The 22579-nt window shown below is 41.4% G+C and overlaps 1 protein-coding gene across 1 annotated transcript in view; it reads right to left on the bottom strand.

The window, feature by feature from the left end:
- Positions 1-8784: 8784 nt before the first annotated feature.
- LOC115160638 (inactive dipeptidyl peptidase 10) overlaps positions 8785-22579 on the bottom strand; it is a 218378-nt gene continuing 204583 nt past the window's right edge. The window contains exons 24-26 of the mRNA XM_029710857.1: positions 12529-12601; positions 12052-12125; positions 8785-10237 (exon numbers count right to left, since the gene is read on the bottom strand). Coding sequence (XP_029566717.1) covers positions 10100-10237; positions 12052-12125; positions 12529-12601 — 285 coding nt within the window. The 3' untranslated portion in view covers positions 8785-10099. The remainder of the gene's footprint in view (positions 10238-12051; positions 12126-12528; positions 12602-22579) is intronic.

Raw genomic sequence — 22579 nt, 5'->3', positions numbered from 1 at the left:
ATGATTCGACAATGCCATATCATACTCGGGGTGCGGTCTGTGCGTCCTGAGCGCGCTCTCTGTCGAGATAGCGTAGGCTTACTGCTGAATTAATTAAGGAATGTGATAATGCCCTGGAATATATGAACGGCCTGTTTTTCAATTCACAACAATGCCATTGGCGATCAAAGTTACTCTATCATTAGTATATATCAGTTCTTTACATAGTGGCACAGCCAAGCCGGCAACGTGGCATATCGGCAATCTTATTTTGGGAGAACCCTGTCATAGTGACCATATCTTGGTTTTAAATGTTTCAAATGGGCACTTCCGGTTTTTGTGGTGTTTTCCAGGGCTCTTGGGATAAATATAAATTATTCCCGGTATTGAGACTTGGTTGATTTTCTGGAAAATATTCATCCCTAGTGTGCGTACATTTTTGTATGGGTGGCCCCAGCAGAACCCGTAAGCTGATGTTGCAAGCGCCATGCTTTACCAACTGAGCCACTTTATTGTATATACAGTGGGGTTCGGAAATTATTGACACCCTTCACAAAGACGAGCTAAATAATTTCAATATTGAGCTACATTGTATGCTAATGAAAATTGTGGAATTATATTATTTTATTCTATTACAATTTCTCAAAGAAAGAGATTGTATTTAACAAGTGTGTATATATATATATATATATATATATATATATATATATATATATATATATATATTTGTATTATTGACACCCTTGTTTTCAATACCTTTCAATGCCTCACCTTGCGAGGATAACGGCACTGAGCCTTTTTCTAAAATGTTTTATGAGTTGGAAAACACATTAGGTAGGATCTTAGACCAATCCATCCAAACAGAATCCTTTCAGATCGTTGATATCCTTAATCTGCCTTTATGGACTGCCCTCTTCAAATCAAATTTGTCTCAAATCAAGTCTGGAGACGGCCATTGCAAAATGTTAATTAACCATTTCTCTGTGGATTTTGATGTGTGCTTGGGGTTATTGTCTTTCTGGACGATCCACTTGCGGCCAAGTTTCAGCCTCCTAGCAGAGGCAGACAGGTTTTGGGCTAAAATGTCCTGGTACTACAGTAGGTCAAATTCATGATGTTCTGCCTGCGGCTATGGAACCCTGACCTGTTCACAGGTCATGCTACCTTGTCCTGCTGTCTCAACCTCTGAATGCTCGGCTTTTGAAAGCCAACTGACTTTTACTCCCAAGGTACTGACCTGTTGCACCCTCCATAACCACTGTTTATTTATTATTATATATTATTTATTATTATTTGACCCTGTGGGTCCTCTATGAACGTTTGAAGATCTTGAAGAACGATCTGGCTTTAATGGCCATGTACTCTTATAATCTCCACCCGGCACAGCCAGAAGAGGACTGGCAACCCCACAGAGCTTGGCTCCTCTCTAGGTTTCTTCCTATGTTCCAGCCTTGCAAGGAAAGTTCTACATCTTTATTGTTTGCTCTCTGCAGTTTAAGCTGGGTTTTGTACAAGCACTTTGTGACATCTGCTGATGTAAAAAGGACTTTATAATATATTTGATTGATTGATTGATTGATTGATTGATTGATTGATGATGCTGTTGACCTTGAGGCCAGGCACCACACCCATAGTAGGGTAATATTTTTCATATATATTAATCAAATCACATGAAACTTTTACCAGTTGGACACAAATATACTTACAGACTAAAACTGAATATATAAATATTGCATTTGAATATTTTATTCAATTGGATAGCATTTTAAAACTGAATGCAATATTTATTCAATTCAGTTTCAAATCATGAAATTCAAGTTCAAATTAGGAATTTGTGAATTACAAATTCAAAATATAACATTCTTATTTAATATCCTAATATCAAAATTATGGAATTCAAATACAACTTCTGTTGGCACTGAACTACACTGTCCCTAAAAAGCAACTTCTCATTTTTAAAATGGCCTATCTGGCATTGATATGAGTCAAACATTTATTCTAGTGTCAAAATTTACTATAAAGTATAAAAAGGATAATTTTGGTCAAAAAGTATGTCTTGTCCAAAACTGAGACTTGCAAGAAAATTGGAAAAAAAAAATTGTCACAGAATGAAGGGTACCGTAACAGTTTTCCGTGCGTGGGATTTATTTTAAATCTGCCCACGGCTGGTAGTACCCAAGTAATCATCAATTCAGAGTTCAGCATCAGGCACCCGATTATAATACCCATGGTCAATTTGGTCATGGCTGCAAGCATTTTTAAATTAACCAAATCTAAAACGAGACCAACTCAGGAAATGCAGTCGCAATACAGTACATCCTTGCCCTTTCCAATAAAATATTTAAATCAGAATCATTTATTTGACCGAGATGCACGCCAACAGAAAGACGCATCATTCTCAGAAAAAGCATTTGAGTGAGCAAAAGAGCACTCTTCTGTCTCATTATGTGTAGCCCATGTATCTGATGCTGTGTGGTTAAGAAGAGTATGGCATGTCATTCTCTTTTCAGCCAGACAGCATCAGCTACATGGGCTAGATATTGTAAAACAGAGGGGTGTTGTTTCACTCGCTCGGAATGCGTTCTCCGGTGAGATACACTACATGACCAAAAGTCGTCGAAAATCTCATTCCAAAATCATGGGCGTTAATATGGAGTTGGTCACCCTTTACTGCTATAACAGCCTCCACTCTTCTGGGAAGGGTTTCCACTAGATGTTGAAACATTGCTGCACGGAATTGCTTCCATTCAGCCACAAGAGCATTAGTGAAGTTGGGCACTGATGTTGGGTGATTAGGTCTGGCTTGCAGTCTGCATTCCAATTCATCCCAAAGGTGTTCGATGGGGTTGAGGTCAGGGCTCTGTACAGCCCAGTCAAGTTCTTCAACACCAATCTCGACAAACCATTTCTGTATGGACCCCGTTTTGTGCACGGGGGCATTGTCATGCTGAAACAGGAAAGGGCCTTCCCCAAACTGTTGCCACAAAGTTGGAAGCACAGAATCGTCTAGAATGTCACTGTACGCTGTAGCGTTAACATTTCCCTTCACTGGAACTAAGGGGCCTAGCCCAAACCCCAGACCATTATTCCTCCTCCACCAAACTGTACAGTTGGCACTATGCATTGGGTCCGGTAGCGTTCTCCTGTAATCCGCCAAACACATATTTGTCTGTTGGACTGCCAAATGGTGAAGCGTGATTCATCACTACAGAGAACATGCTTCCACTGCTCCAGAGTCCAATAGCGGCAAGCTTTACACAACTCCAGCCTACGCTTGGCATTGCGCATGATGTTCTTAGACTTGTGTGCGGCTGCTTGGCCATGGAAACCCATTCCATGATGCTCCCGATGAACAGTTCTTGTGCTGACGTTGTTTCCATAGGCAGATTGGAACTCGGTAGTGAGTGTTGTAACCAAAGACAGACCATTGTTACAAGCTCTAAACTTCAGCACTCGGCGGTCTCGCTCTGTGAGCTTGCGTGGCCTACCATTTCACAGCTGAGCCGTTGTTGCTACTTGACGAACTGACTTCTTGGAAAGGTAGTATCCTATGATTGTGCCGCGTTGAAAGTCACCGAGCTCTTCAGTATGGCCATTCTACTGCCAATGTTTGTCTATGGAGATTGTAAGTACGTTTGCTCGATTTTATACAGCTGTCAGAAACGTGAGTAGGTGAAATAGCCGAATCCACTAATTTGAAGGGGTGTCCACATACAGTTGAAGTTGGAAGTTTACATACACTTAGGATGGAGTCATTAAAACCCATATTTCAACCACTCCACAAATTTCTTGTTAACAAACTAAAGTTTTGGCAATTCGGTTAGGACATCTACTTTGTGCATGACACAACTAAATTTCCCAATTTTTTTTACAGACAGATTATTTCACTTATAATTCAATGTATAACAATTCCAGTGGGTCAGAAGTTTACATACACTAAGTTGATTGTGCCTTTAAACAGTTTGGAAAATTCCAGAAAATGGTGTCATGGCTTTAGAAGCTTCTGATAGGCTAATTGACATAATTTGAGTCAATTGGAGGTGTACATGTGGATGTATTTCAAGGCCTACCTTCAAACTCAGTGCCTCTTTGCTTGACATCATAGGAACATCAAAAGAACTCTGGTTCATCCTTGGGAGCAATTTCCAAACGCCTGGAGGTAGCACGTTCATCTGTACAAACAATAATATGTAAGTGTAAACACCATGGGACCAAGCATCCATCATACCGCTCAGGAAGGAGACGTGTTCTGTCTCCTAGAGATGAACGTACTTTGGTACGAAAAATGCAACTCAATCCCAGAACAACAGAAAATAATCTTGTGAAGATGCTGGAGGAAAAATGTACAAAAGTATCCTTATTCACAGTAAAACGAGTCCTATATCGACATAACCTGAAAGGCCGCTCAGCAAGGAAGAAGCCACTGCTCCAAAACGGCCATAAAAAAGCCAGACTACGGTTTGCAACTGCACATGGGGACAAAGATCGTACTTTTTGGAGAAATGTCCTCTGGTCTGATGAAACAAAAATAGAACTGAATGGGCCATAATGACCATCGTTATGTTTGGAGGAAAAAGGGCGAGGCTTGCAAGCCGAAGACACCATCCCAACCGTGAAGCACAGGGGTGGCAGCATCATGTTGTGGGAGTGCTTTGCTGCAGGAGAGACTGGTGAACTTCACAAAATAGATGGCATCATGAGGCAGGAAAATGATGTGGATATTTTGAAGCAACATCTCAAGATGTCAGGAAGTTAAAGCTTGGTCACAAATGGGTCTTCCAAATGGACAATGACCCCAAGCATACTTCCAAATTTGTGGCAAAATGGCTTAAGGACAACAAAGTCAAGGTATTGGAGTGGCCATCACAAAGCCCCGACCTCAAACCTATAGAACATTTGTGGGCAGAACTGAAAAAGCGTGTGCGAGCAAGGAGGCCTACAAACCTGACTCAGTTACATCAACTCTGTCCGGAGGATTGGTCCAAAATTCACCTAACATTGCCTTTAAACAATTTAAAGGCAATGCTACCAAATACTAATTGATTGTATGTACACTTCTGACCCACTGGGAATGTGATGAAAGAAATAAAAGCTTAAATTAATAATTCTTTGTTCTGACATTTCACATTCTTAAAATAAAGTGGTGATCCTAACTGACCTACGACAGGGATTTTTTTACAAGGATTAAATGTCAGAAATTGTGAAAAAAATTATTTAAATGTATTTGGCTAAGGTGTATATAAACTTCCGACTTCAACTGTACATGCCATGTAGTGTCGTTTCAGCCATGCTAATTGAAGGAAAGTTGGTGGGTGCACAGTGTTCAGATGCTGGAATTATTTTGATGAATGTGCGAAGGTAAACTACTTTTTGAATATGCAGCACGTCCAATTGGCTTAAAGTAAATTAAATACATTTGCCAAAATTATATATTTACTTCTGTCTATTCAAAAATAAATAAATAAAATACTTCACCAGAGGATCATGAGCTTCTTTAAAAATTTTTGCTGTGGATTGTTTCAAATGAACAGTGCATGGCTATTTGGGAAGCCTACAATTTGGGCAGCTCGCGTGGCAATAGGCCTAGCTGATTATTGAGTTGCAGCTGTCATTGAAAAGTATCTAAAATATGTGTGAAGATAAAGTGTCATATCTATAATTGAATGAATAATTTTGAGACAAGAAGAAGTGAAGGGGTGTGGGGTGAGGATATAGGCACGTCTCTCTCCAGAATGCCTTAGCTGTCTCCCACTAATTCTTGCACATTCATTGTTTCATTGTGTGAATTGTTTCCCCTTTGATTGTTTATTTTCTATTCATTCCCCATTACATATGTCACCTGTAGTAAATGTAACATTAGTCCCCGTCATTTAGTTACATTCATTTCTGTTTCTCTACCTTTCTTGCCTTTGTGCTGTTGTCTGTGCCCAATAATGTTTGTACCATGTTTTGTGCTGCTATCATGTTGTGCTGCTGCCATGTTGTGTTGCTACCATGTTGTTGTCATGTGGTTTTGCTACCATGCTATGCTGTTGTCTTAGGTCTCTCTTTATGTAGTGTTGTGGTGTCTCTCTTGTAGTGATGTGTGTTTTGTCCTATATATATATGTCACGACTTCTGCCGAAGTCGATGCCCCTCCTTGCTCGGGTGGTGTTCGGCGGTCGACGTCACCGGTCTTCTAGCCATCATTGATCAGTTTTTCATTATCCATTGGTTTTGTCTTGTCTTCCATCACACCTGTTTCCAATCCCATTAATTACTTGTGTATTTAACCCTCTGTTTCCCTTCATGTCCTTGTCGGTGATTGTTTGAATGTTATGTTATGTGGGTTTGTGTATAGGTGTGCGACGGGTATCCTTTACCCATTTTATTTTGTATTATGGTTTTGGAGTTTGTTTTTAATTAAATACTCCATATTTAACCAACTTGGTTTCTCCTGCGCCTGACTTCCCTGCCACCTACATACACGAATATGACAATATATATATTTTTTAATCCCAGCCCTGACTTGGCTAGTTAAATAAAGGCTAAATAAAAAATACAAAAAGAAATAATGCCTGTATTAATTACAGTCATTTACCATTCTCATTCTCGGAGTGGAAATGTTGTTTGCTGAGTTCACAACCTGCTACACTTGTGAGAAACAAGTTTTGGTTAATTTCATAACCATCATTTACGAGTTTTGTCAATTTTCATTGTCTTTTGTTTGGATTGCTTAATTTGAGCAATGAGCATGTGTCTGGTTTCTCTGTCCTCCTAATGTTGAGGGAGTGCGCGATAGTGCCCATTTGGAGATGTCTGATTTCGGATTGTCTTAACTCACCATGTCCACCACTAATACATTTTTTCCTCACCTCACACAGAAAGTCCTTCAAAGTCTGTTTTAAAAAGAAAAAAAATTACATACATACAATAGCTTTCTTTCCATCACTCTCCCCTTGATAATCACTAAGCCTCGGTGTGCAAGAGCAAAATATAATGATTTGATGATTGCATATATCCATTGGAAACATCCTTAAATACCTGAACATTTTTCCCAAAAACATCTCTCTGTCCCAAGCTCTCTGGTGTGGGAAACTGAAGGCTTGGGATAGGTTAGTTGATACAATGTTGCAAGTTCGCTAGCCACTGCTTCACCTGGTCCCAGTTGAGTGATTTGATACAATGTTGCACTTCGTTAATTCAAGTCAAGTCCTTTAGAAAGGGAGGTATACAGGCAGAGTACAGAGATTCATTTAATTGAAAGAACCTGCATTTTCATCAGGATATTTTCTACTGTTTTTATTTGTCGGTTTTATGTTTTTTTTACTTAGTTGACAATGGAAGTTACAGGCCTACTGCTGCATTGGCCTATAGGATATCATTGAGCTCCATGCATACGGTCATTTCTTTAGCTGCCAATGGTTCATGGTGTATCAATGTGTCCATTTGGCAGAGGCTGGTGCTCTCGCATTAGTTTAATTTGAACTTTTAGAATTTTAGCATTTTAATTCAGATTTTTATGATTAACCAACTCACAATGCTTTTGAGAAACAAAATGATCATTATTGAAATACAACTGTTCCACGAAAATGTGCATATGAAAATCATAATTGGCACGCAGATCGGTAGAAATGTTAAGATAAATTGTACGCTTCCCCAAACTTGAAACTCATGTGCAGCCTATTAAGTGGTTTGTTTGGCAATCAGATGAAAACATCGTAACCTTTTGTGTTCATGCCACGTTAAAAGATGAAACATTTTTACAGTTAAATTACATGCCTTTACTATAAAACCCATAAAAAAATGTATATAGGAGGTCCCGTGAAAAAAAGGTGCCACCGTTTGGAAATCAAATGCCTGTTCAACTGATTCGTTCTGGTGCCGGCCGTGGCGGTCACCCTTTAAAAGCATGCTACTGTATAACTAGGCTTCAGATTGAATCCCGGCCTAAGTTCATGACTCCTATACAAAACACAACTTATGTTCAATATATCCCTGAAAGAATTGTCTACCATTCTATCCATCATATGGTGCAGCTTTACTGAAGTGTTGATCATGTATATTAATGCTTGCCTCAAATGAATTACACACAAATGTCCCATTCACCATACTGTAAATGTCCTTAGTGAATTGTATTTGTATATTTGTCTAAATAATGTACGCTAGAATAAAACCAATATATCTGTACTCTAGCTACCTTGATTCCCAATTTGTTTGTTGGTAGGAAACTGTTCAGTAGAGAAATACATTTTTTGGGGCAAAACATCAGGTTATCAACTGAAAAGTACTGCAAACTACCATAAAGTACCACAACATTACACAAAATATGTTAATCAGACACCATAAAGAACTGTTAATCACTGTAAGTTCTGCTTCATGTAATACACTGCACATAATACACTTTGAGATTATGTTGGTCGCTGTTGTACAAAGAGGTATTAACATCTATCTCTCTCTCTCTCGCACACCATGAGTGGTTTACATATGTTAGAGCTGGGTTGGAACAAAAGCCTGCAATTTGTTGCTCTCTAGGACCACAGCTGCCCACTCCTGGTGTAGATCCAATTTACAGTTCTTGGGTGGAGTGTGTCCTCCTCACTCCCAGGGAGCAGCATTTAGTCTTTTAAACACAACACTGATAAACCATCCTGCCTCAAGGCCCTCATTGGCCCTCAACTCAACTCGTCAGGCACAAAGGTGAGTCCAAGGTCAACAAACCGATGAAATACAGTATAATTGCCTGGATCATTTGTTATTTTGTCAATCAGTACTAACAACACTGTTGTTGAATGTAATTTGTGCTGAATACCTTATGGTAATATATTCGTTTTTTTTCAGTTTTTTATTCACAATCATCACTGGAGGACAATCACAATAACCCAAAACCATCACCCCCCCCCTTCAAAAACAACAAAATTAACATGAACAAGCATTACAAAATCCACCCTAAGAAGAAAAATCGACTAAAACCAAAATAAACTGAAAAATATACAAGACATACATGTCAAATCATTCCATTCCCATAGACTAACCTATCCATGAGATCTGACATATCTAAAAAATATATGTATGTACACACTCTGCTGTATTGTACTGTACAAAGTACGGCAACACTTTAGGCGTCCCCCTGTAGACATGCAAAGGCCTTACTTAGCCCTACACAATGTCATTTTATGGCCTTTGTGACCACTCACTACTCACTAGAATTATAACTGGTTTATGACCTGACATTACAACTGATATTAACTGTCTCTGAGACTGCACTGGCATGTTGCATCTCAAAGAACTGGGCTGACACAGGTTAGTGTGAAGCTTCTAATAATTAAGAGATATGAATGCCAGTAAGTGGTCTTATGTAGCACTTCATAAGGCATTGAACATGTCTACATGAGACCCTTGTACAATTAAGTGTGCCCCAAAGGACTTATTTTCAGTGGGGGTCAAATATGAGAGCATTCAGCGGAAATTGCACTTATTTGCAGACAACGTCACAGTCAAGGTGAACTTGCATTGCCTACAGTATGTCTCTGAAGAGCAGTGGATCATATCCGTGTGCATCAAAACCCCAAAATAAAGAGAGGATAAAATTGAAAATGGGTACATATGTGTTTGTCTCTTCCAATGTCTACCACGATGAAAACGAACATGGCAAAACTAGTTAAGCTGAAAGGGGAAAAGAACCATGCACTTGTAAGTGTGGATGTTGAAACCCTAATGGCTCCTGCCGGAGATGGAGGCAGTCTGCTATGTGCTTTGCCGTGAGAGGCCAGTCTCAGAGGTGGAGATTGAAGTGGCATTTTGGATAAGTGAGTTCCCACTTGTAGTCTTGACAATTCCGGTGTCCATTGTCTTTGATAGGTGTCCTTGGGAGTTCTCTGACCGCAAACACATGCACACACAAACATACATTGCGCAGGCACACGCACAAACACTATCAAACTCTCTCTCCAACTAACACAAGCAATGCAATTTGCGCACACACACGCACATACCCACACACACGCCGCAACTCTCACTGTCCACCTCTGTCTTAACACTTGGTCCAAAAGCCACCAGCCTTTTGTGCAGGCTTCAGCATTTTTTTACAGTGAGGAAGTCCTGCAAAAGTCCTGCCAAAGGTCTCCACCACATCCTACTCCTACTCTTCCTCCTCCTCATCATCATCGGGCAGCGGTAGGATCTCTTCCTTGAGACACTCCCTGTAGAAGCTGGTGAGCGAGGCAAAGAGGTGCAGCCTACTTCTCTGGGACAGGAAATGACCCTCATCTGGATAGATCTGGAACACCACAACAATGAGCACAACATGACCACAACATGTGCACAGCGGCATTAGTGAAAAGACAGTATACTTATATTTACTACTACTTTATGGATGTGTGTAAATACTCTTCTCATCACAGTTTAGGTTAGCTTATTAGGATCCCCATTTGCTACTGCACATGCAACAGCTACTCTTCCTGAGGTCCACATAAAACGTACAAATACATGACAAAGTACAGAACAGTTATAGATTAGAACAACATATTAAATTACATTCAAAATAAAATGTAAATATGAGTTATATATTGGAGAGACACCAAGAGACAATAAATTGACTATTTACACACTATTCATATATACTGCACATATTCATATATACTGCACATATTCATATTCTTAGATACAGTACAGTTAAATTAGATCTTTAGAAAGAGGAGAGGCTCTGTGATACAAAATGTTTTTTATCTGTTTGTTTTTAAGCTAAACTTGCTTTTTGCCCGAGTTACCTCTGGTGGCAGAGCATTCCATGATGACATGGCTCTACAGGTAACTGAGAAGCACATTGAATCTGTTTTTGGTTTGGGCACAAGTGAAGAAACCCACAGTGGCATGTCTGGTGGGGTATGTATGTCTGTCTGAAGTGATTAGGCATTTTCAACACAGAAATGTTTCTTAAAACGATTAGAAGAGAAGTAGTCAATTTCTCCTCAACCCTCAACCATGAAAGACTATCATTCATGTTCTTGGTGTTAGTTCTGTGTGTGCAGTTAAGACAAGGCATGCTGCTTTGTTTTGAGCCAGTCACAGCTTTGCTAGGTCTTTCTTTGCTGGACCTGGCCATATTACCGGACAGTAATCAAGATGGAACAAGATCAGAGCCTGAACAACTAGTACAGTTGATCCTGTACGCAGAACATCTTTTTAGAACTGACATACCTCTCCCCATCTTCACTTCAACTTTGTCAATATGACTTGACCATGATAACTGACCATCCAATGTTACTTCTAGGGGTTCAGCTTCTTCAACTCAATGGTCTCACCCTTTATGCACATTTCCAGTTGAGATTTAAGTCTAAGAGAACGCTTTGAACCAAATACAATGATTTTGGTTTTAGATGTATATAAGGTCAGTTTATTGTTATTTACCAATTCTGACACTTTCTGACATTTAATGACCAATTCTGACATTTACCAACTCCTTCCTAAGAGTTTCAGTGAGATCAGTAGCTGTAGGTGCTGATGTGTAGAGTGTGCAATCATCAGCATACATAATCATTTTTAGCTTCTTGTAAGACAAGTTGCAAATATATAGACGAGTAACGGCCCAAGGCAACTGGTCTCAGGGATATCGCACTGTCCTTATCTGATGTTAGAGAAGCTTCCATTGAAGAACACTCTCTGGGTTCTATTGGATAAGTAACTCTCCAACCATTTGATGACAGGTGACGTAAAGCCAGAACAAGTGTGTTTTTCAGTAACAAATTATGATCAATAACATCAAAGGCTGCACTGACATCTAACAATACAGCTCCAACTATCATTGTATTATCCATGTATTTTAGTCAATCATCAGTCATCTGAGCCAGTGCAGTAGAAGCTGAGTGCCCTTCCCTATATGCTGTGGCTGGTGTTACTGTATGTTTATGGTACTACACACACTACAGTAACATACTGTACATACATAGCAAGGGTAGGGTACTGCATAGTTTTGTTACTGTTAGTATACATTTAAAGCAACCATAGCTTGGGTAGACTTATGGCTTAATTAATCTAGTGTACCTATACAGAACCTGTATTCTACAGTATAGTGGGCAATGACATTCTCCATACCTGCATCGAGTAGTTTGCTCCAACTTTCACAAGGTTCTTAATGAGCTCAGCAGTATGCTGAAAGTGGACATTGGCTGAAAGAAGCATACGAAAATGTGTCAGCAGAATTCTGCTTGAATCGTCATGGGAAGAGCGGCAAGATCACATAATGACAGAAAAAATTAGGGTGAAGATGAAAGTACCATGATCTAACTTGAAACATTTGTGACACATTGGGATTTTTTTGTGGCAAAACCATTCTTTGTACAATGGAAATTGACTGATTCTTTCAATAACTTATATTTCATAAAAACGGTCATTTTTGTTAAAGGTTCTTCAGTTTTTGTAATTGTTCGATTATTGCTGTTTTAAGTGCCGTCTGGCAAGATGCACACTGCAGACTGGTCCTACATAGTAAATAACAACACAATAGCTACATAACTGACCCCTGATCATTGCTGAGGCCTTTTTCTTGGTTTAACATAGTTAGTCACTCACCATCTGCTGTGCCGTGTACAAGCATCAGAGTCTGTTCCCTCAGTGGCTGGACATTCTGCAACACACTGGAGAACTACAACAGAGCCAACCATAGAAGTGTTAAGAGTATTAGAAAGAGTTTCCTGGCATATTGTTAGAAAGGGAAGGTGAAGAAGCATTTCTAGTGGCTAGTGAAAGTCTTCACATTCTGCTGCCGAAAAATTACATCTAAAAAGGGATTAAATTAGATTTCGTTTTTTATCGATCTACACAACCTACTCAACACTTTCAAAGTAAAAAATAAATATATATTTGAAAAATGAAGATCTATTGATTGTGTGCCTTCACACCCCAGAGACCTTTGGCAGCCATTACAGTTGTGAATAATTTTTTAATAAGATTCTATCAACATTGCACAACTCTTATGGCAACATACACTGAGTGTACAAAACATTAAGAACACATTTCTAATATTGAGTTCCACCTACGCTTTAGCACTCAGAACAGCCTCAATTCGTCGTGGCATGGATTCTACAATGTGGCAAAAGCATTCCACAGGTATGCTGGCCCATGTCACCTCCAATGCTTCCACAGTTGTGTCATGTTGGCTGGATGACCTTTAGGTGGTGGACCATTCTTGATTTTATTTTTATTTAACCTTTAACTAGGCAAGTCAGTTAAGAACAAATTCTTATTTACAATGATGGCCTACCAAAAGGCAAAAGGCCTCCTCCAGGGACGGGGGCTGGGATTAAAAATACAAAAAATGGATAAAATATAAATATAGGACAAAACACACATCACGACAAGAGAGTCAACACAACACTACATAAAGAGAGACCTAAGACAACAACATAGCAAGGCAGCAACACATGACAACACAGCATGGTAGCAACACAACATAACAACAACATGGTAGAAACAAAACATGGTAGCGTCACAAAACATGGTGCAAACATTATTGGGCACAGACAGTAGCACAAAGGGCAAGAATGTAGAGACAACAATACATCACACAAAGCAGCCACAACTGTCAGTAAGAGTGTCCATGATTGAGTTTTTGAATGAAGAGATTGAGATAAAAATGTCCAGTTTGAGTGTTTGTTGCAGCTCGTTCCAGTCGCTAGCTGTAGCAAATTGAAAAGCGGAGCGACCCAGGGATGGGTGTGCTTTGGGGATCTTTAACAGAATGTTACTGACAAAACGTGTGTTGTATGTGGAGGATGAGGGCTGCAGTACATATCTCAGATAGAGGGGAGTGAGGCCTAATAGGGTTTTATAAATAAGCATCAACCAGTGGGATTTGCGACGGGTATACAGAGATGACTAGTTTACAGAGGAGTATAGAGTCCAGTGATGTGTCCTATAAGGAGCATTGGTGGCAAATCTGATGGCCGAATGGTAAAGAACATCTGGCCGCTCGAGAGCACCCTTACCTGCCGATCTATAAATTATGTCTCCGTAATCTAGCATGGGTAGGATGGTCATCTGAATCAGGGTTAGTTTGGCAGCTGGGGTGAAAGAGGAGTGATTACGATAGAGGAAACCAAGTCTAGATTTAACTTTAGCCGGCAGCTTTGATATGTGCTGAGAGAAGGACAGTGGACTGTCTAGCCATATTCCCAAGTACTTGTATGAGGTGACTACCTCAAGCTCTAAATCCTCAGAGGTAGTAATCACACCTGTGGAGAGAAGGGCATTCTTCTTACCAAACCACATGATTTTTGTTTAGGAGGTGTTATGAACAAGGTTAAGGGTAGAGAAAGCTTTTTTATATTTTTTTTTGCCCCATATTTCTCCCAAATTTCGTGGTATCCAATTGGTAGTTACAGTCTTGTCTTCCGTACAGACTCAGGAGTGGCGAAGGTCGAGAGCCGTGCGTCCCCTGAAACACAACCCAACCAAGCCACACTGCTTCTTGACACAATGCCCACTTAACCCGGAAGCCAGCCACACCAATGTGCAATGTGTCGGAGGAAACACCGTGCACCTGGCAACCGTGTCAGCGTGCACTGCACCTGGCCCATCACAAGAGTTGCTAGTGCGCGATGGGACAAAGACATCCCTGCCGACCAAACCCTCACCTAACCCGGACAATACTGGGCCAATTGTGTGCCACCCTAACGGTCTCCGGGTCACGGCCGGACCCGAAAGCTTTGTTGTAGAGCATTTAACATAAAATCCGGGGAGGGTCCAGCTGAGAATAAGACTGTATCATCTGCATATAAATGGATGAGAGAGCTTCCTACTGCCTGAGCTATGTTGTTGATGTAAATTGAGAAAAGCATGGGGCCTAGGATCGATCCTTGGGGTATTCCCTTGGTGACAGGCAGTGGCTGAGACAGCAGCTTTTCTGACTTTATACACTGCACTCTTTGAGAGAGGTAGTTAGCAAACCAGGCCAAAGACCCCTCATAGACAACAAATACTCCTTAGCTGGCCCACAAGAATGGAAGGGTCTACCGTATCAAAAGCTTTGGCCAAGTCAATAACAATAGCGGCACAATATTTCTTAGAATCAAGGGCAATGGTGACATCATTGAGGACCTTTAAGGTTGCAGTGACACATCCATAACCTGAGCGGAAACCAGATTGCATACCCGAGAGAATACTATAGACATCAAGAAAGCCAGGCAGTTGATTATTGACACGTTTTTCCAAAACTTTTGACAAAAGGGCAAAATAGACAGTTAGGATCAGCTTGATCTCCCCCTTTAAATAAAGGATGAACCGTGGCTGCTTTCCAAACAATGGGAACCTCCCCAAAAAGGAGAGACAGGTTAAAAAGGTTGGAGATAGGCTTGGCGATGATAGGGGCAGCAACCTTAACCTGTTGGGGCTAGGGGGCAGTATTTGCACGGCCGGATAAAAAACGTACCCGATTGAATCTGGTTACTACTCCTGCCCAGTAACTAGAATATGCATATAATTATTGGCTTTGGATAGAAAACACTCTAAAGTTTCTAAAACTGTTTGAATGGTGTCTGTGAGTATAACAGAACTCATTTGGCAGGCCAAAACCTGAGAAGATTCCTTACAGGAAGTGGCCTGTCTGACCATTTCTTGCCCTTCTTGATCATCTCTAACAAAAACAGGGGATATCTGGCATGGCGTGACACTTCCTACGGCTCCCATAGGTTCTCAGAACCCGGGAAAAAGCTGAATGACGTAATTCAAGGCCCAGGCTGAAACACACTAGCGCGTTTGGCAAGTGCTCTATCAGAGGGCCATCAGACTGAGGCTCGTGCATGAGGGGATAGCATGCTTTTACTTTCAATCTCTTTGTAATAAAAAACAATTTCCCGGTCGGACTATTATCGCTTTTTTACGAGAAAAATGGCATAAAAATTGTTTTTAAACAGAGGTTGACATGCTTTGAAGTACGGTAATGGAATATTTCGAATTTTTTTGTCACGAAATGCGTCGTGCTCGTAACCCTTATTTACCCTTTCGGATAGTGTCTTGAACGCACGAACAAAACGCCGCTATTTGGATATAACTATGGATTATTTGGGACCAAACCAACATTTGTTATTGAAGTAGAAGTCCTGGGAGTGCATTCTGACGAAGACAGCAAAGGTAATAACATTTTTCTTATAGTAAATCTGACTTTGGGGAGTTGCTAAACTTGCTGGGTGTCTAAATAGCTAGCCCTGTGATGCCGGGCTATCTACTTAGAATATTGCAAAATGTGCTTTCACCGAAAAGCTATTTTAAAATCGGACATATCGAGTGCATAGAGGAGTTCTGTATCTATAATTCTTAAAATAATTGTTATGTTTTTTATGAACGTTTATCGTGAGTAATTTAGTAAATTCACCGGAAGTGTTCGGTGGGAATGCTAGTCACATGCTAGTCACCTGCTAATGTATAAAGCAGTTTTTTTATATAAATATGAACTTGATTGAACAGACATGCATGTATTGTATAACATAATGTCCTAAGATTGTCATCTGATGAAGATCATCAAAGGTTAGTGCTGCATTTAGCTTGTGTTTATGTGACATTATATGCTAGCTTGAAAAATGGGTGTCTGATTATTTCTGGCTGGGTACTCTGCTGACATAATCTAATGTTTTGCTTTCGTTGTAAAGCCTTTTTGAAATCGGACAGTGTGGTTAGATTAACGAGAGTCTTGTCTTTAAAATGGTGTAAAATAGTCATATGTTTGAGAAATTGAAGTAATAGCATTTCTAAGGTATTTGAATAATGCGCCACGGGATTCAACTGGCTGTTGAGTAGGTGGGACTAGCCCAGAGAGGTTAAAGAAGAAAGGGTCTAAACCATCTGACCCAGACTTTTTGGGGGGGTCAAGCTTAAGGAGCTCCTTTTGCACCTCAAACTCAGTGACTGCATGCAGGGAGAAACTTTGTAGCGGGGCAGGTAAAAAGAGGGAGAAGCATCGGGGATAGTCGCATTAGAAGGGATGGGAGTTGAGGAAATGTTGGATGGGCAAGGAGGCATGGCTGAGTCAAATAGGAATCCTGACTTAATGAAGTGGTGACTAAGGAGCTCAGCCATGTGCTTCTTGTCAGTAACAACCACATCATCAACATTAAGGGACATGGGCAGCTGTGAGGAGGAGGGTTTATTCTCGAGGTCTTTAACCATTTTCCAGAACTTCTTGGGGTTAGACCCACAGAGACATAACTGCTCCTTAAAGTAACTAACTTTGGCCTTCCGGATAGCCTGAGTGCACTTATTTCTCATTTGCCTGAACGACAGCCAGTCAGCCTGAGTATGTGTGTGCTGAGCCTTTTGCCAAATGCAATTATTGAGAAGGAGTAACTCTCAAGATGACGGTCGAACCAGGGGCTGAACATGTTTCTAATTCTCATTTTCTTTATGGGGGCATGTTTGTTAACAATACCACTGAAAATATCAAAAAAGAATGTCCAAGCGTCTTCGACAGAGGGGATCAAGCTGATACTATATCATTTTACAGAGGCCAGTTCATGAAGGAAGGCTTGCTCATTAAAGTTTTTTAGCAAGGGTCTATGACAAATCAGGACAAGTAATTTCACTGAGCAGCCATTACGAACACAGGCTGTAACACAGTGATCACCAAGGTCATTACAGAAAACACCAGACTGATACCTATCAGGATTATTTGTGAGGATAACTTCGAGGAGAGTAGCCTTTTCTGGTTGTTTGGAGTCATACCTTGTGGGATTGGTAATAATCTGAGAAACATTTAGGGAGTCCCATTGCTTTCCCATTTAAAGCATGTCCCAGTTCAGGTCACCTAGCAGGACAAATTCAGACTCAGTGTAAGGGGCCAGGAGAGAGCTTAAGGTACAGGCTTGTGCTGATGGAGGACGATAGCACCCAGCAACAGTCAAAAAATAGCTATTTGAAAGTGTAATGCTTAAAACCAGCTAATCAAATTGTTTGGTGACAGACTTGGTGGAGACGACCGAGCACTGAAGGTGATCCTTGATAAAGATTGACACTCCCCCTCCTTTGGAAGATCTGTCTTGCCGAAAAAGGTTATAACCAGAAAGGTTAACATCGGCATTCAAAACACTCTTCCTTAATCACGTCTCAGTAATGACCAACACATCTGGATTGGAGCTGTGAACCCACACTTTCATTTGAAAGAACTCACAGGAATCTGTTGAACGTGAAAAACCCAGCAGTGTTTTAGTTCTTGACACCGGTGCGCCTGGCACCTACTGCCATACCCTCTTCAAAGGCACTTAGATCTTTTGTCTTACCTATTCACCCTCAGAAAAGCACACATACACAATCCATGTCTAAATTGTCTCAAGGCTTCAAAATCCTTATTTAACCTGTGTCCTCCCCTTCATCTACAATGATTGAAGGGGATTTAACAAGTGACATCAAAAAGGGATTATAGCTTTCACCTGGATTCACCTGTTCAGTTTATGTCATGGAAAGAGCAGCTCTAAAATGTTTTGTACACTCAGTCTGTATACATTGTTTTTGATTGCAGACTGAGAATGGACCATTCAGGAACACTCAACATCTCTTTGAAAGCCACTCTGGTGTGTCTTTGGGTGTAATTGTGTAATGGGTGTAATTGTTCTGCTGAAAAATAAAACTCCCCAGGGTTTTCAAAAGACTACGGCAGGTTTTTCTTTAACTTTGTACGTGGGCTTTGCTCCTTTCATTTTTATTTTAATCTTCACAAACTACCCAGTCCCTGAAAGTGACAAGCATACCCATAACATGATTTTGCAACCTTAAAACTTGAAAATACAGAGCATTCACCCAACATTATTGGCCTGTATTACAAAGTGAAGGCTGTGTTAAAAAATATCCACTTCAAATTATCCGTTCTGTTTGCAACAAGCCTGTTAAGTAATACTGCAAGACAACACAGCAAAGAAATTCACTTTTTAGGTGAAATAAAAAACAACAGGTTTGGGTCAAATCCAATACAACAGAGTGAAACCCTCTGTATTTTCAAGTATTGTGTTAGCAGCATCATGTTATGGGTATGCTTGTCACCGACAGGGACTGGGGCAAAGAGCAAAGCCCAGGTAAAAAGTTAGAGGACAACCTGTCTCAGTCTTCTGATAAACTAACCCTGGGATAGAGCAGGACAATTACAACAACAAAAAAAGAATGCCAAAGAAAACACCAGAATGGCTTTCCAAGAGGTGTTGAATGTTACTGAGTGATCTGGTGACAGTCCATATTTGCTAAAAAAGTCTAAACAGTCTAAACTTGCTGGAATAATCTCAGACAAGGATTGAAAATTATTATCCATCAATGATTTCCAACCAAATGTACTGAGCTTGAGACATGTTTACAAAAAAATGGATATACACTACTGTTCAACAGGTTGGGGTCACTTAGAGAAAGAAAATCACATTTTTGGTCCATTAAAATAACATCAAATTGATCAGAAATAGAGTGTGGACATTGTAGCTGTAAACGGATTACTTTTTATGGAATATCTACATACAGTGAAGGAAAAAAGTATTTGATCCCCTGCTGATTTTGTACGTTTGCCTACTTACAAAGAAATTATCAGTCTATAATTTTAATGGTAGGTTCATTTGAACAGTGAGAGACAGAATAACAACAAAAAATTCCAGAAAAACGCATGTCAAAAATGTTAAAAATTAATTTGCATTTTATTGAGGGAAATAAGTATTTGACCCCCTCTCAATGAGAAAGCTTTCTGGCTCCCAGATGTCATTTATACAGATAACGAGCTGAGATTAGGAGCACACTCTTAAAGGGAGTGGGAGCTCCGGACTGGAGGGCGACTCTGGGAGCTCCGGACTGGAGGGCGACTCTGGGAGCTCCGGACTGGAGGGCGACTCTTGCTGCGCCGGTTCCGGACTGTAGGGCGACTCTGGCTGCGCCGCTTCCGGACTGTAGAGCGACTCTGGCTGCGCAGCTTCCGGACTGTAGGGCGACTCTGGCTGCGCCGCTTCCGGACTGTAGGGCGACTCTGGTTGCGCCGGTTCCGGACTGTAGGGCGACTCTGGCTGCACCGGTTCCCGACTGTAGGGCGACTCTGGCTGCGCCGGTTCCCGACTGTAGGGCGACACTGGCTGCGCAGGTTCCGGACTGTAGGGTGACTCTGGCTGCGCCGGTTCCGGACTGTAGGCCATCTCTGCAGATTCCGGACTGTGGGCCGTCTCTGTCGGTTCCAGACTGTGGGCCGTCTTTGCAGGCTCCGGACTGTAGGACATCGCCGGAAGCTCTAGACGGGAAACTGTCGCCGGAAGCTCTAGACGGGGAACTGTCGCCGGAAGCTCTAGACGGGGAACTGTCGCCGGAAGCTCTAGACGGGGAACTGTCGCCGGAAGCTCTAGACGGGGAACTGTCGCCGGAAGCTCTAGACGGGGAACTGTCGCCGGAAGCTCTAGACGGGGAACTGTCGCCGGAACCTCTGGACGGGGAACTGTCGCCCGAACCTCTGGACGGGGAACTGTCTCCGGAATCTCTGGACGGGGAACTGTCGCCGGAAGCTCTGGACAGGGAACTGTCTCCGGAAGCTCTGGACTGGATAGGCGCACTACAGGCCTAGTGCGTGACGCTGGTTTTGGAGGCACCAGACTGGTAACACGCACCTCAAGTCTAGTGCGAGGAGCAGGAACAGGACGTACTGGACTGGGCTGACGCACTGGAGGCCTGGTGTGTGGTGCTGGCTTTGGCGGCGCCAGACTAGAGACATGCACCTCAGGGCTAGTACGAGGAGCAGGAACAGGGTAAACCGGACCCTGAAGACGTATTGGAGGTCTGGAGCGTACGGCCTGCACAACCCTTCCTGGCTGAGTGCTCAATATAGACCGGCCTCTGAATGCTTCTTCGCAATACAGTGCGCATTTCCGCATAGCTCAGTGCCTTCTTCATTCGTCGCTCCCCATAATAAGCACGGGGAGTTGGCTCAGGTCTCTATCCTGACTCTGCCCAACTCCCCGTGTGCCCGCCCCCCAATTTTTTTGGGATGCCTCTCGGTCTTCCTTAAATCCTCCATAGCCCTGGATATGCTCATCCTCATCTCTGCCCATGTGCATCCTTCTTCACCGTGCTCCTTACCCCACTGCTTGGTTCGTTGGTGGTGGGTAGTTCTGTCACGTTTGTCGTAAAGATGGGACCAAGGCACAGCGGGAATGTGTAAACTCCTCTTCTTATTTATTGAGAAGAAAACGTGAACACAGAAAAACAAAATAACAAACAATGACGAAGACGCTAAACAGTCCTGTAAGGCACAACACTATACCAGGAACAACTACACACAAAAACCCGTGAAAAAACACCCCCACTAAATAGGACCTTCAATTAGAGGCAACGAGGATCAGCTGCCTCCAATTGAAGGTCAACCCAATAAACTAAACATAGAAATAGAAAAACTAGAACGAACATAGAAATATACTAACATAGAACATATAAACACATAAAACAAACACCCCCTGCCACGTCCTGACCAAACCACAATAACAAATAACCTCTTTACGTGACATCCCTCATTAAAATGCAAATAATTTTATAACATTTTTGACATGCGTTTTTCTGAATTTTTTTTGCTGTTATTCTGTCTCTCACTGTTCAAATAAACCTACCATTAAAATTATAGACTGATCATTTCTTTGTCAGTGGGCAAACGTACAAAATCAGAAGGGGATCAAATACTTTTTTCCCTCACTGTAGGTGTACAGAGGCCCATTATCAGCAATGGCACATTGTGTTATCTAATCCAAGTTTATCATTTTAAAAGGCTAATTGATCATTAGAAAACCCTTTTGCAATAATGTTAGCACAGCTGAAAAATGTTGTTCTGACTAAAGCAGCAATAAAACTGCCTTCTTTAAACTAGTTGAGTATCTGGAGCATCAGCATTTGTGGGTTCGATTACAGGCTCAAAATGGCCAGAAATAAATAACTTTCTTCTGAAACTTGTCAGTCTATTCTTGTTCTGAGAAATGAAGGCTATTCCATGCGAGAAATTGCCGAGAAACTGAAGATCCTGTACAATGCTGGGTACTACTCCCTTCACAAAACAGCGCAAAATGGCTCTAACCAGAAAAGAAAGAGGAGTGGGAGGCCCCGGTGCACAACTGAGCAAGAGGACAAGTACATTAGAGTGTCTAGTTTGAGAAACAGATGCCTCACAAGTCCTCAACTGGCAGCTTCATTAAATAGTACCCGCAAAACACCAGTCTCAACGTCAACAGTGAAGAGGTGACTCTGTGATGCTGGCCTTCTAGGCAGAATTGCAAAGACAAGGCCATATTTCAGACTGGTCAATAAAAAGAAAAGATTAAGATGGACAAAAGAACAGAAACTGGACAGAGGAATATTGGAAAAAAGTGTTATGGACAGACGAATCTAAGTTTCAGGTGTTCGGATCACAAAGAAGAACATTCATGGCACACAGAAAAAATGAAAAGATGCTGGAGGAGTTCTTGACGCCATCTGTCAAGCATAGTGGAGGCAATGTGATGGTCTGGGGGTGCTTTGGTGGTGGCAAAGTGGGATATTTGTACAGCGTAAAAGGGATCTTGAAGAAGGAAGGCTATCACTCCATTTTGCAATGCCATGCCATACCCTGTGGACGGCGATTAATTGGAGCCAATTTCCTCCAAAG

The sequence above is a fragment of the Salmo trutta genome, chromosome 24 (genome assembly GCF_901001165.1).
Source record: "Salmo trutta chromosome 24, fSalTru1.1, whole genome shotgun sequence".
NCBI classification, from domain to species: Eukaryota; Metazoa; Chordata; class Actinopteri; order Salmoniformes; family Salmonidae; genus Salmo; species Salmo trutta.
Note: the sequence above shows the minus strand (reverse complement) of the source record. Positions and strands in the feature narration are given on the sequence as shown.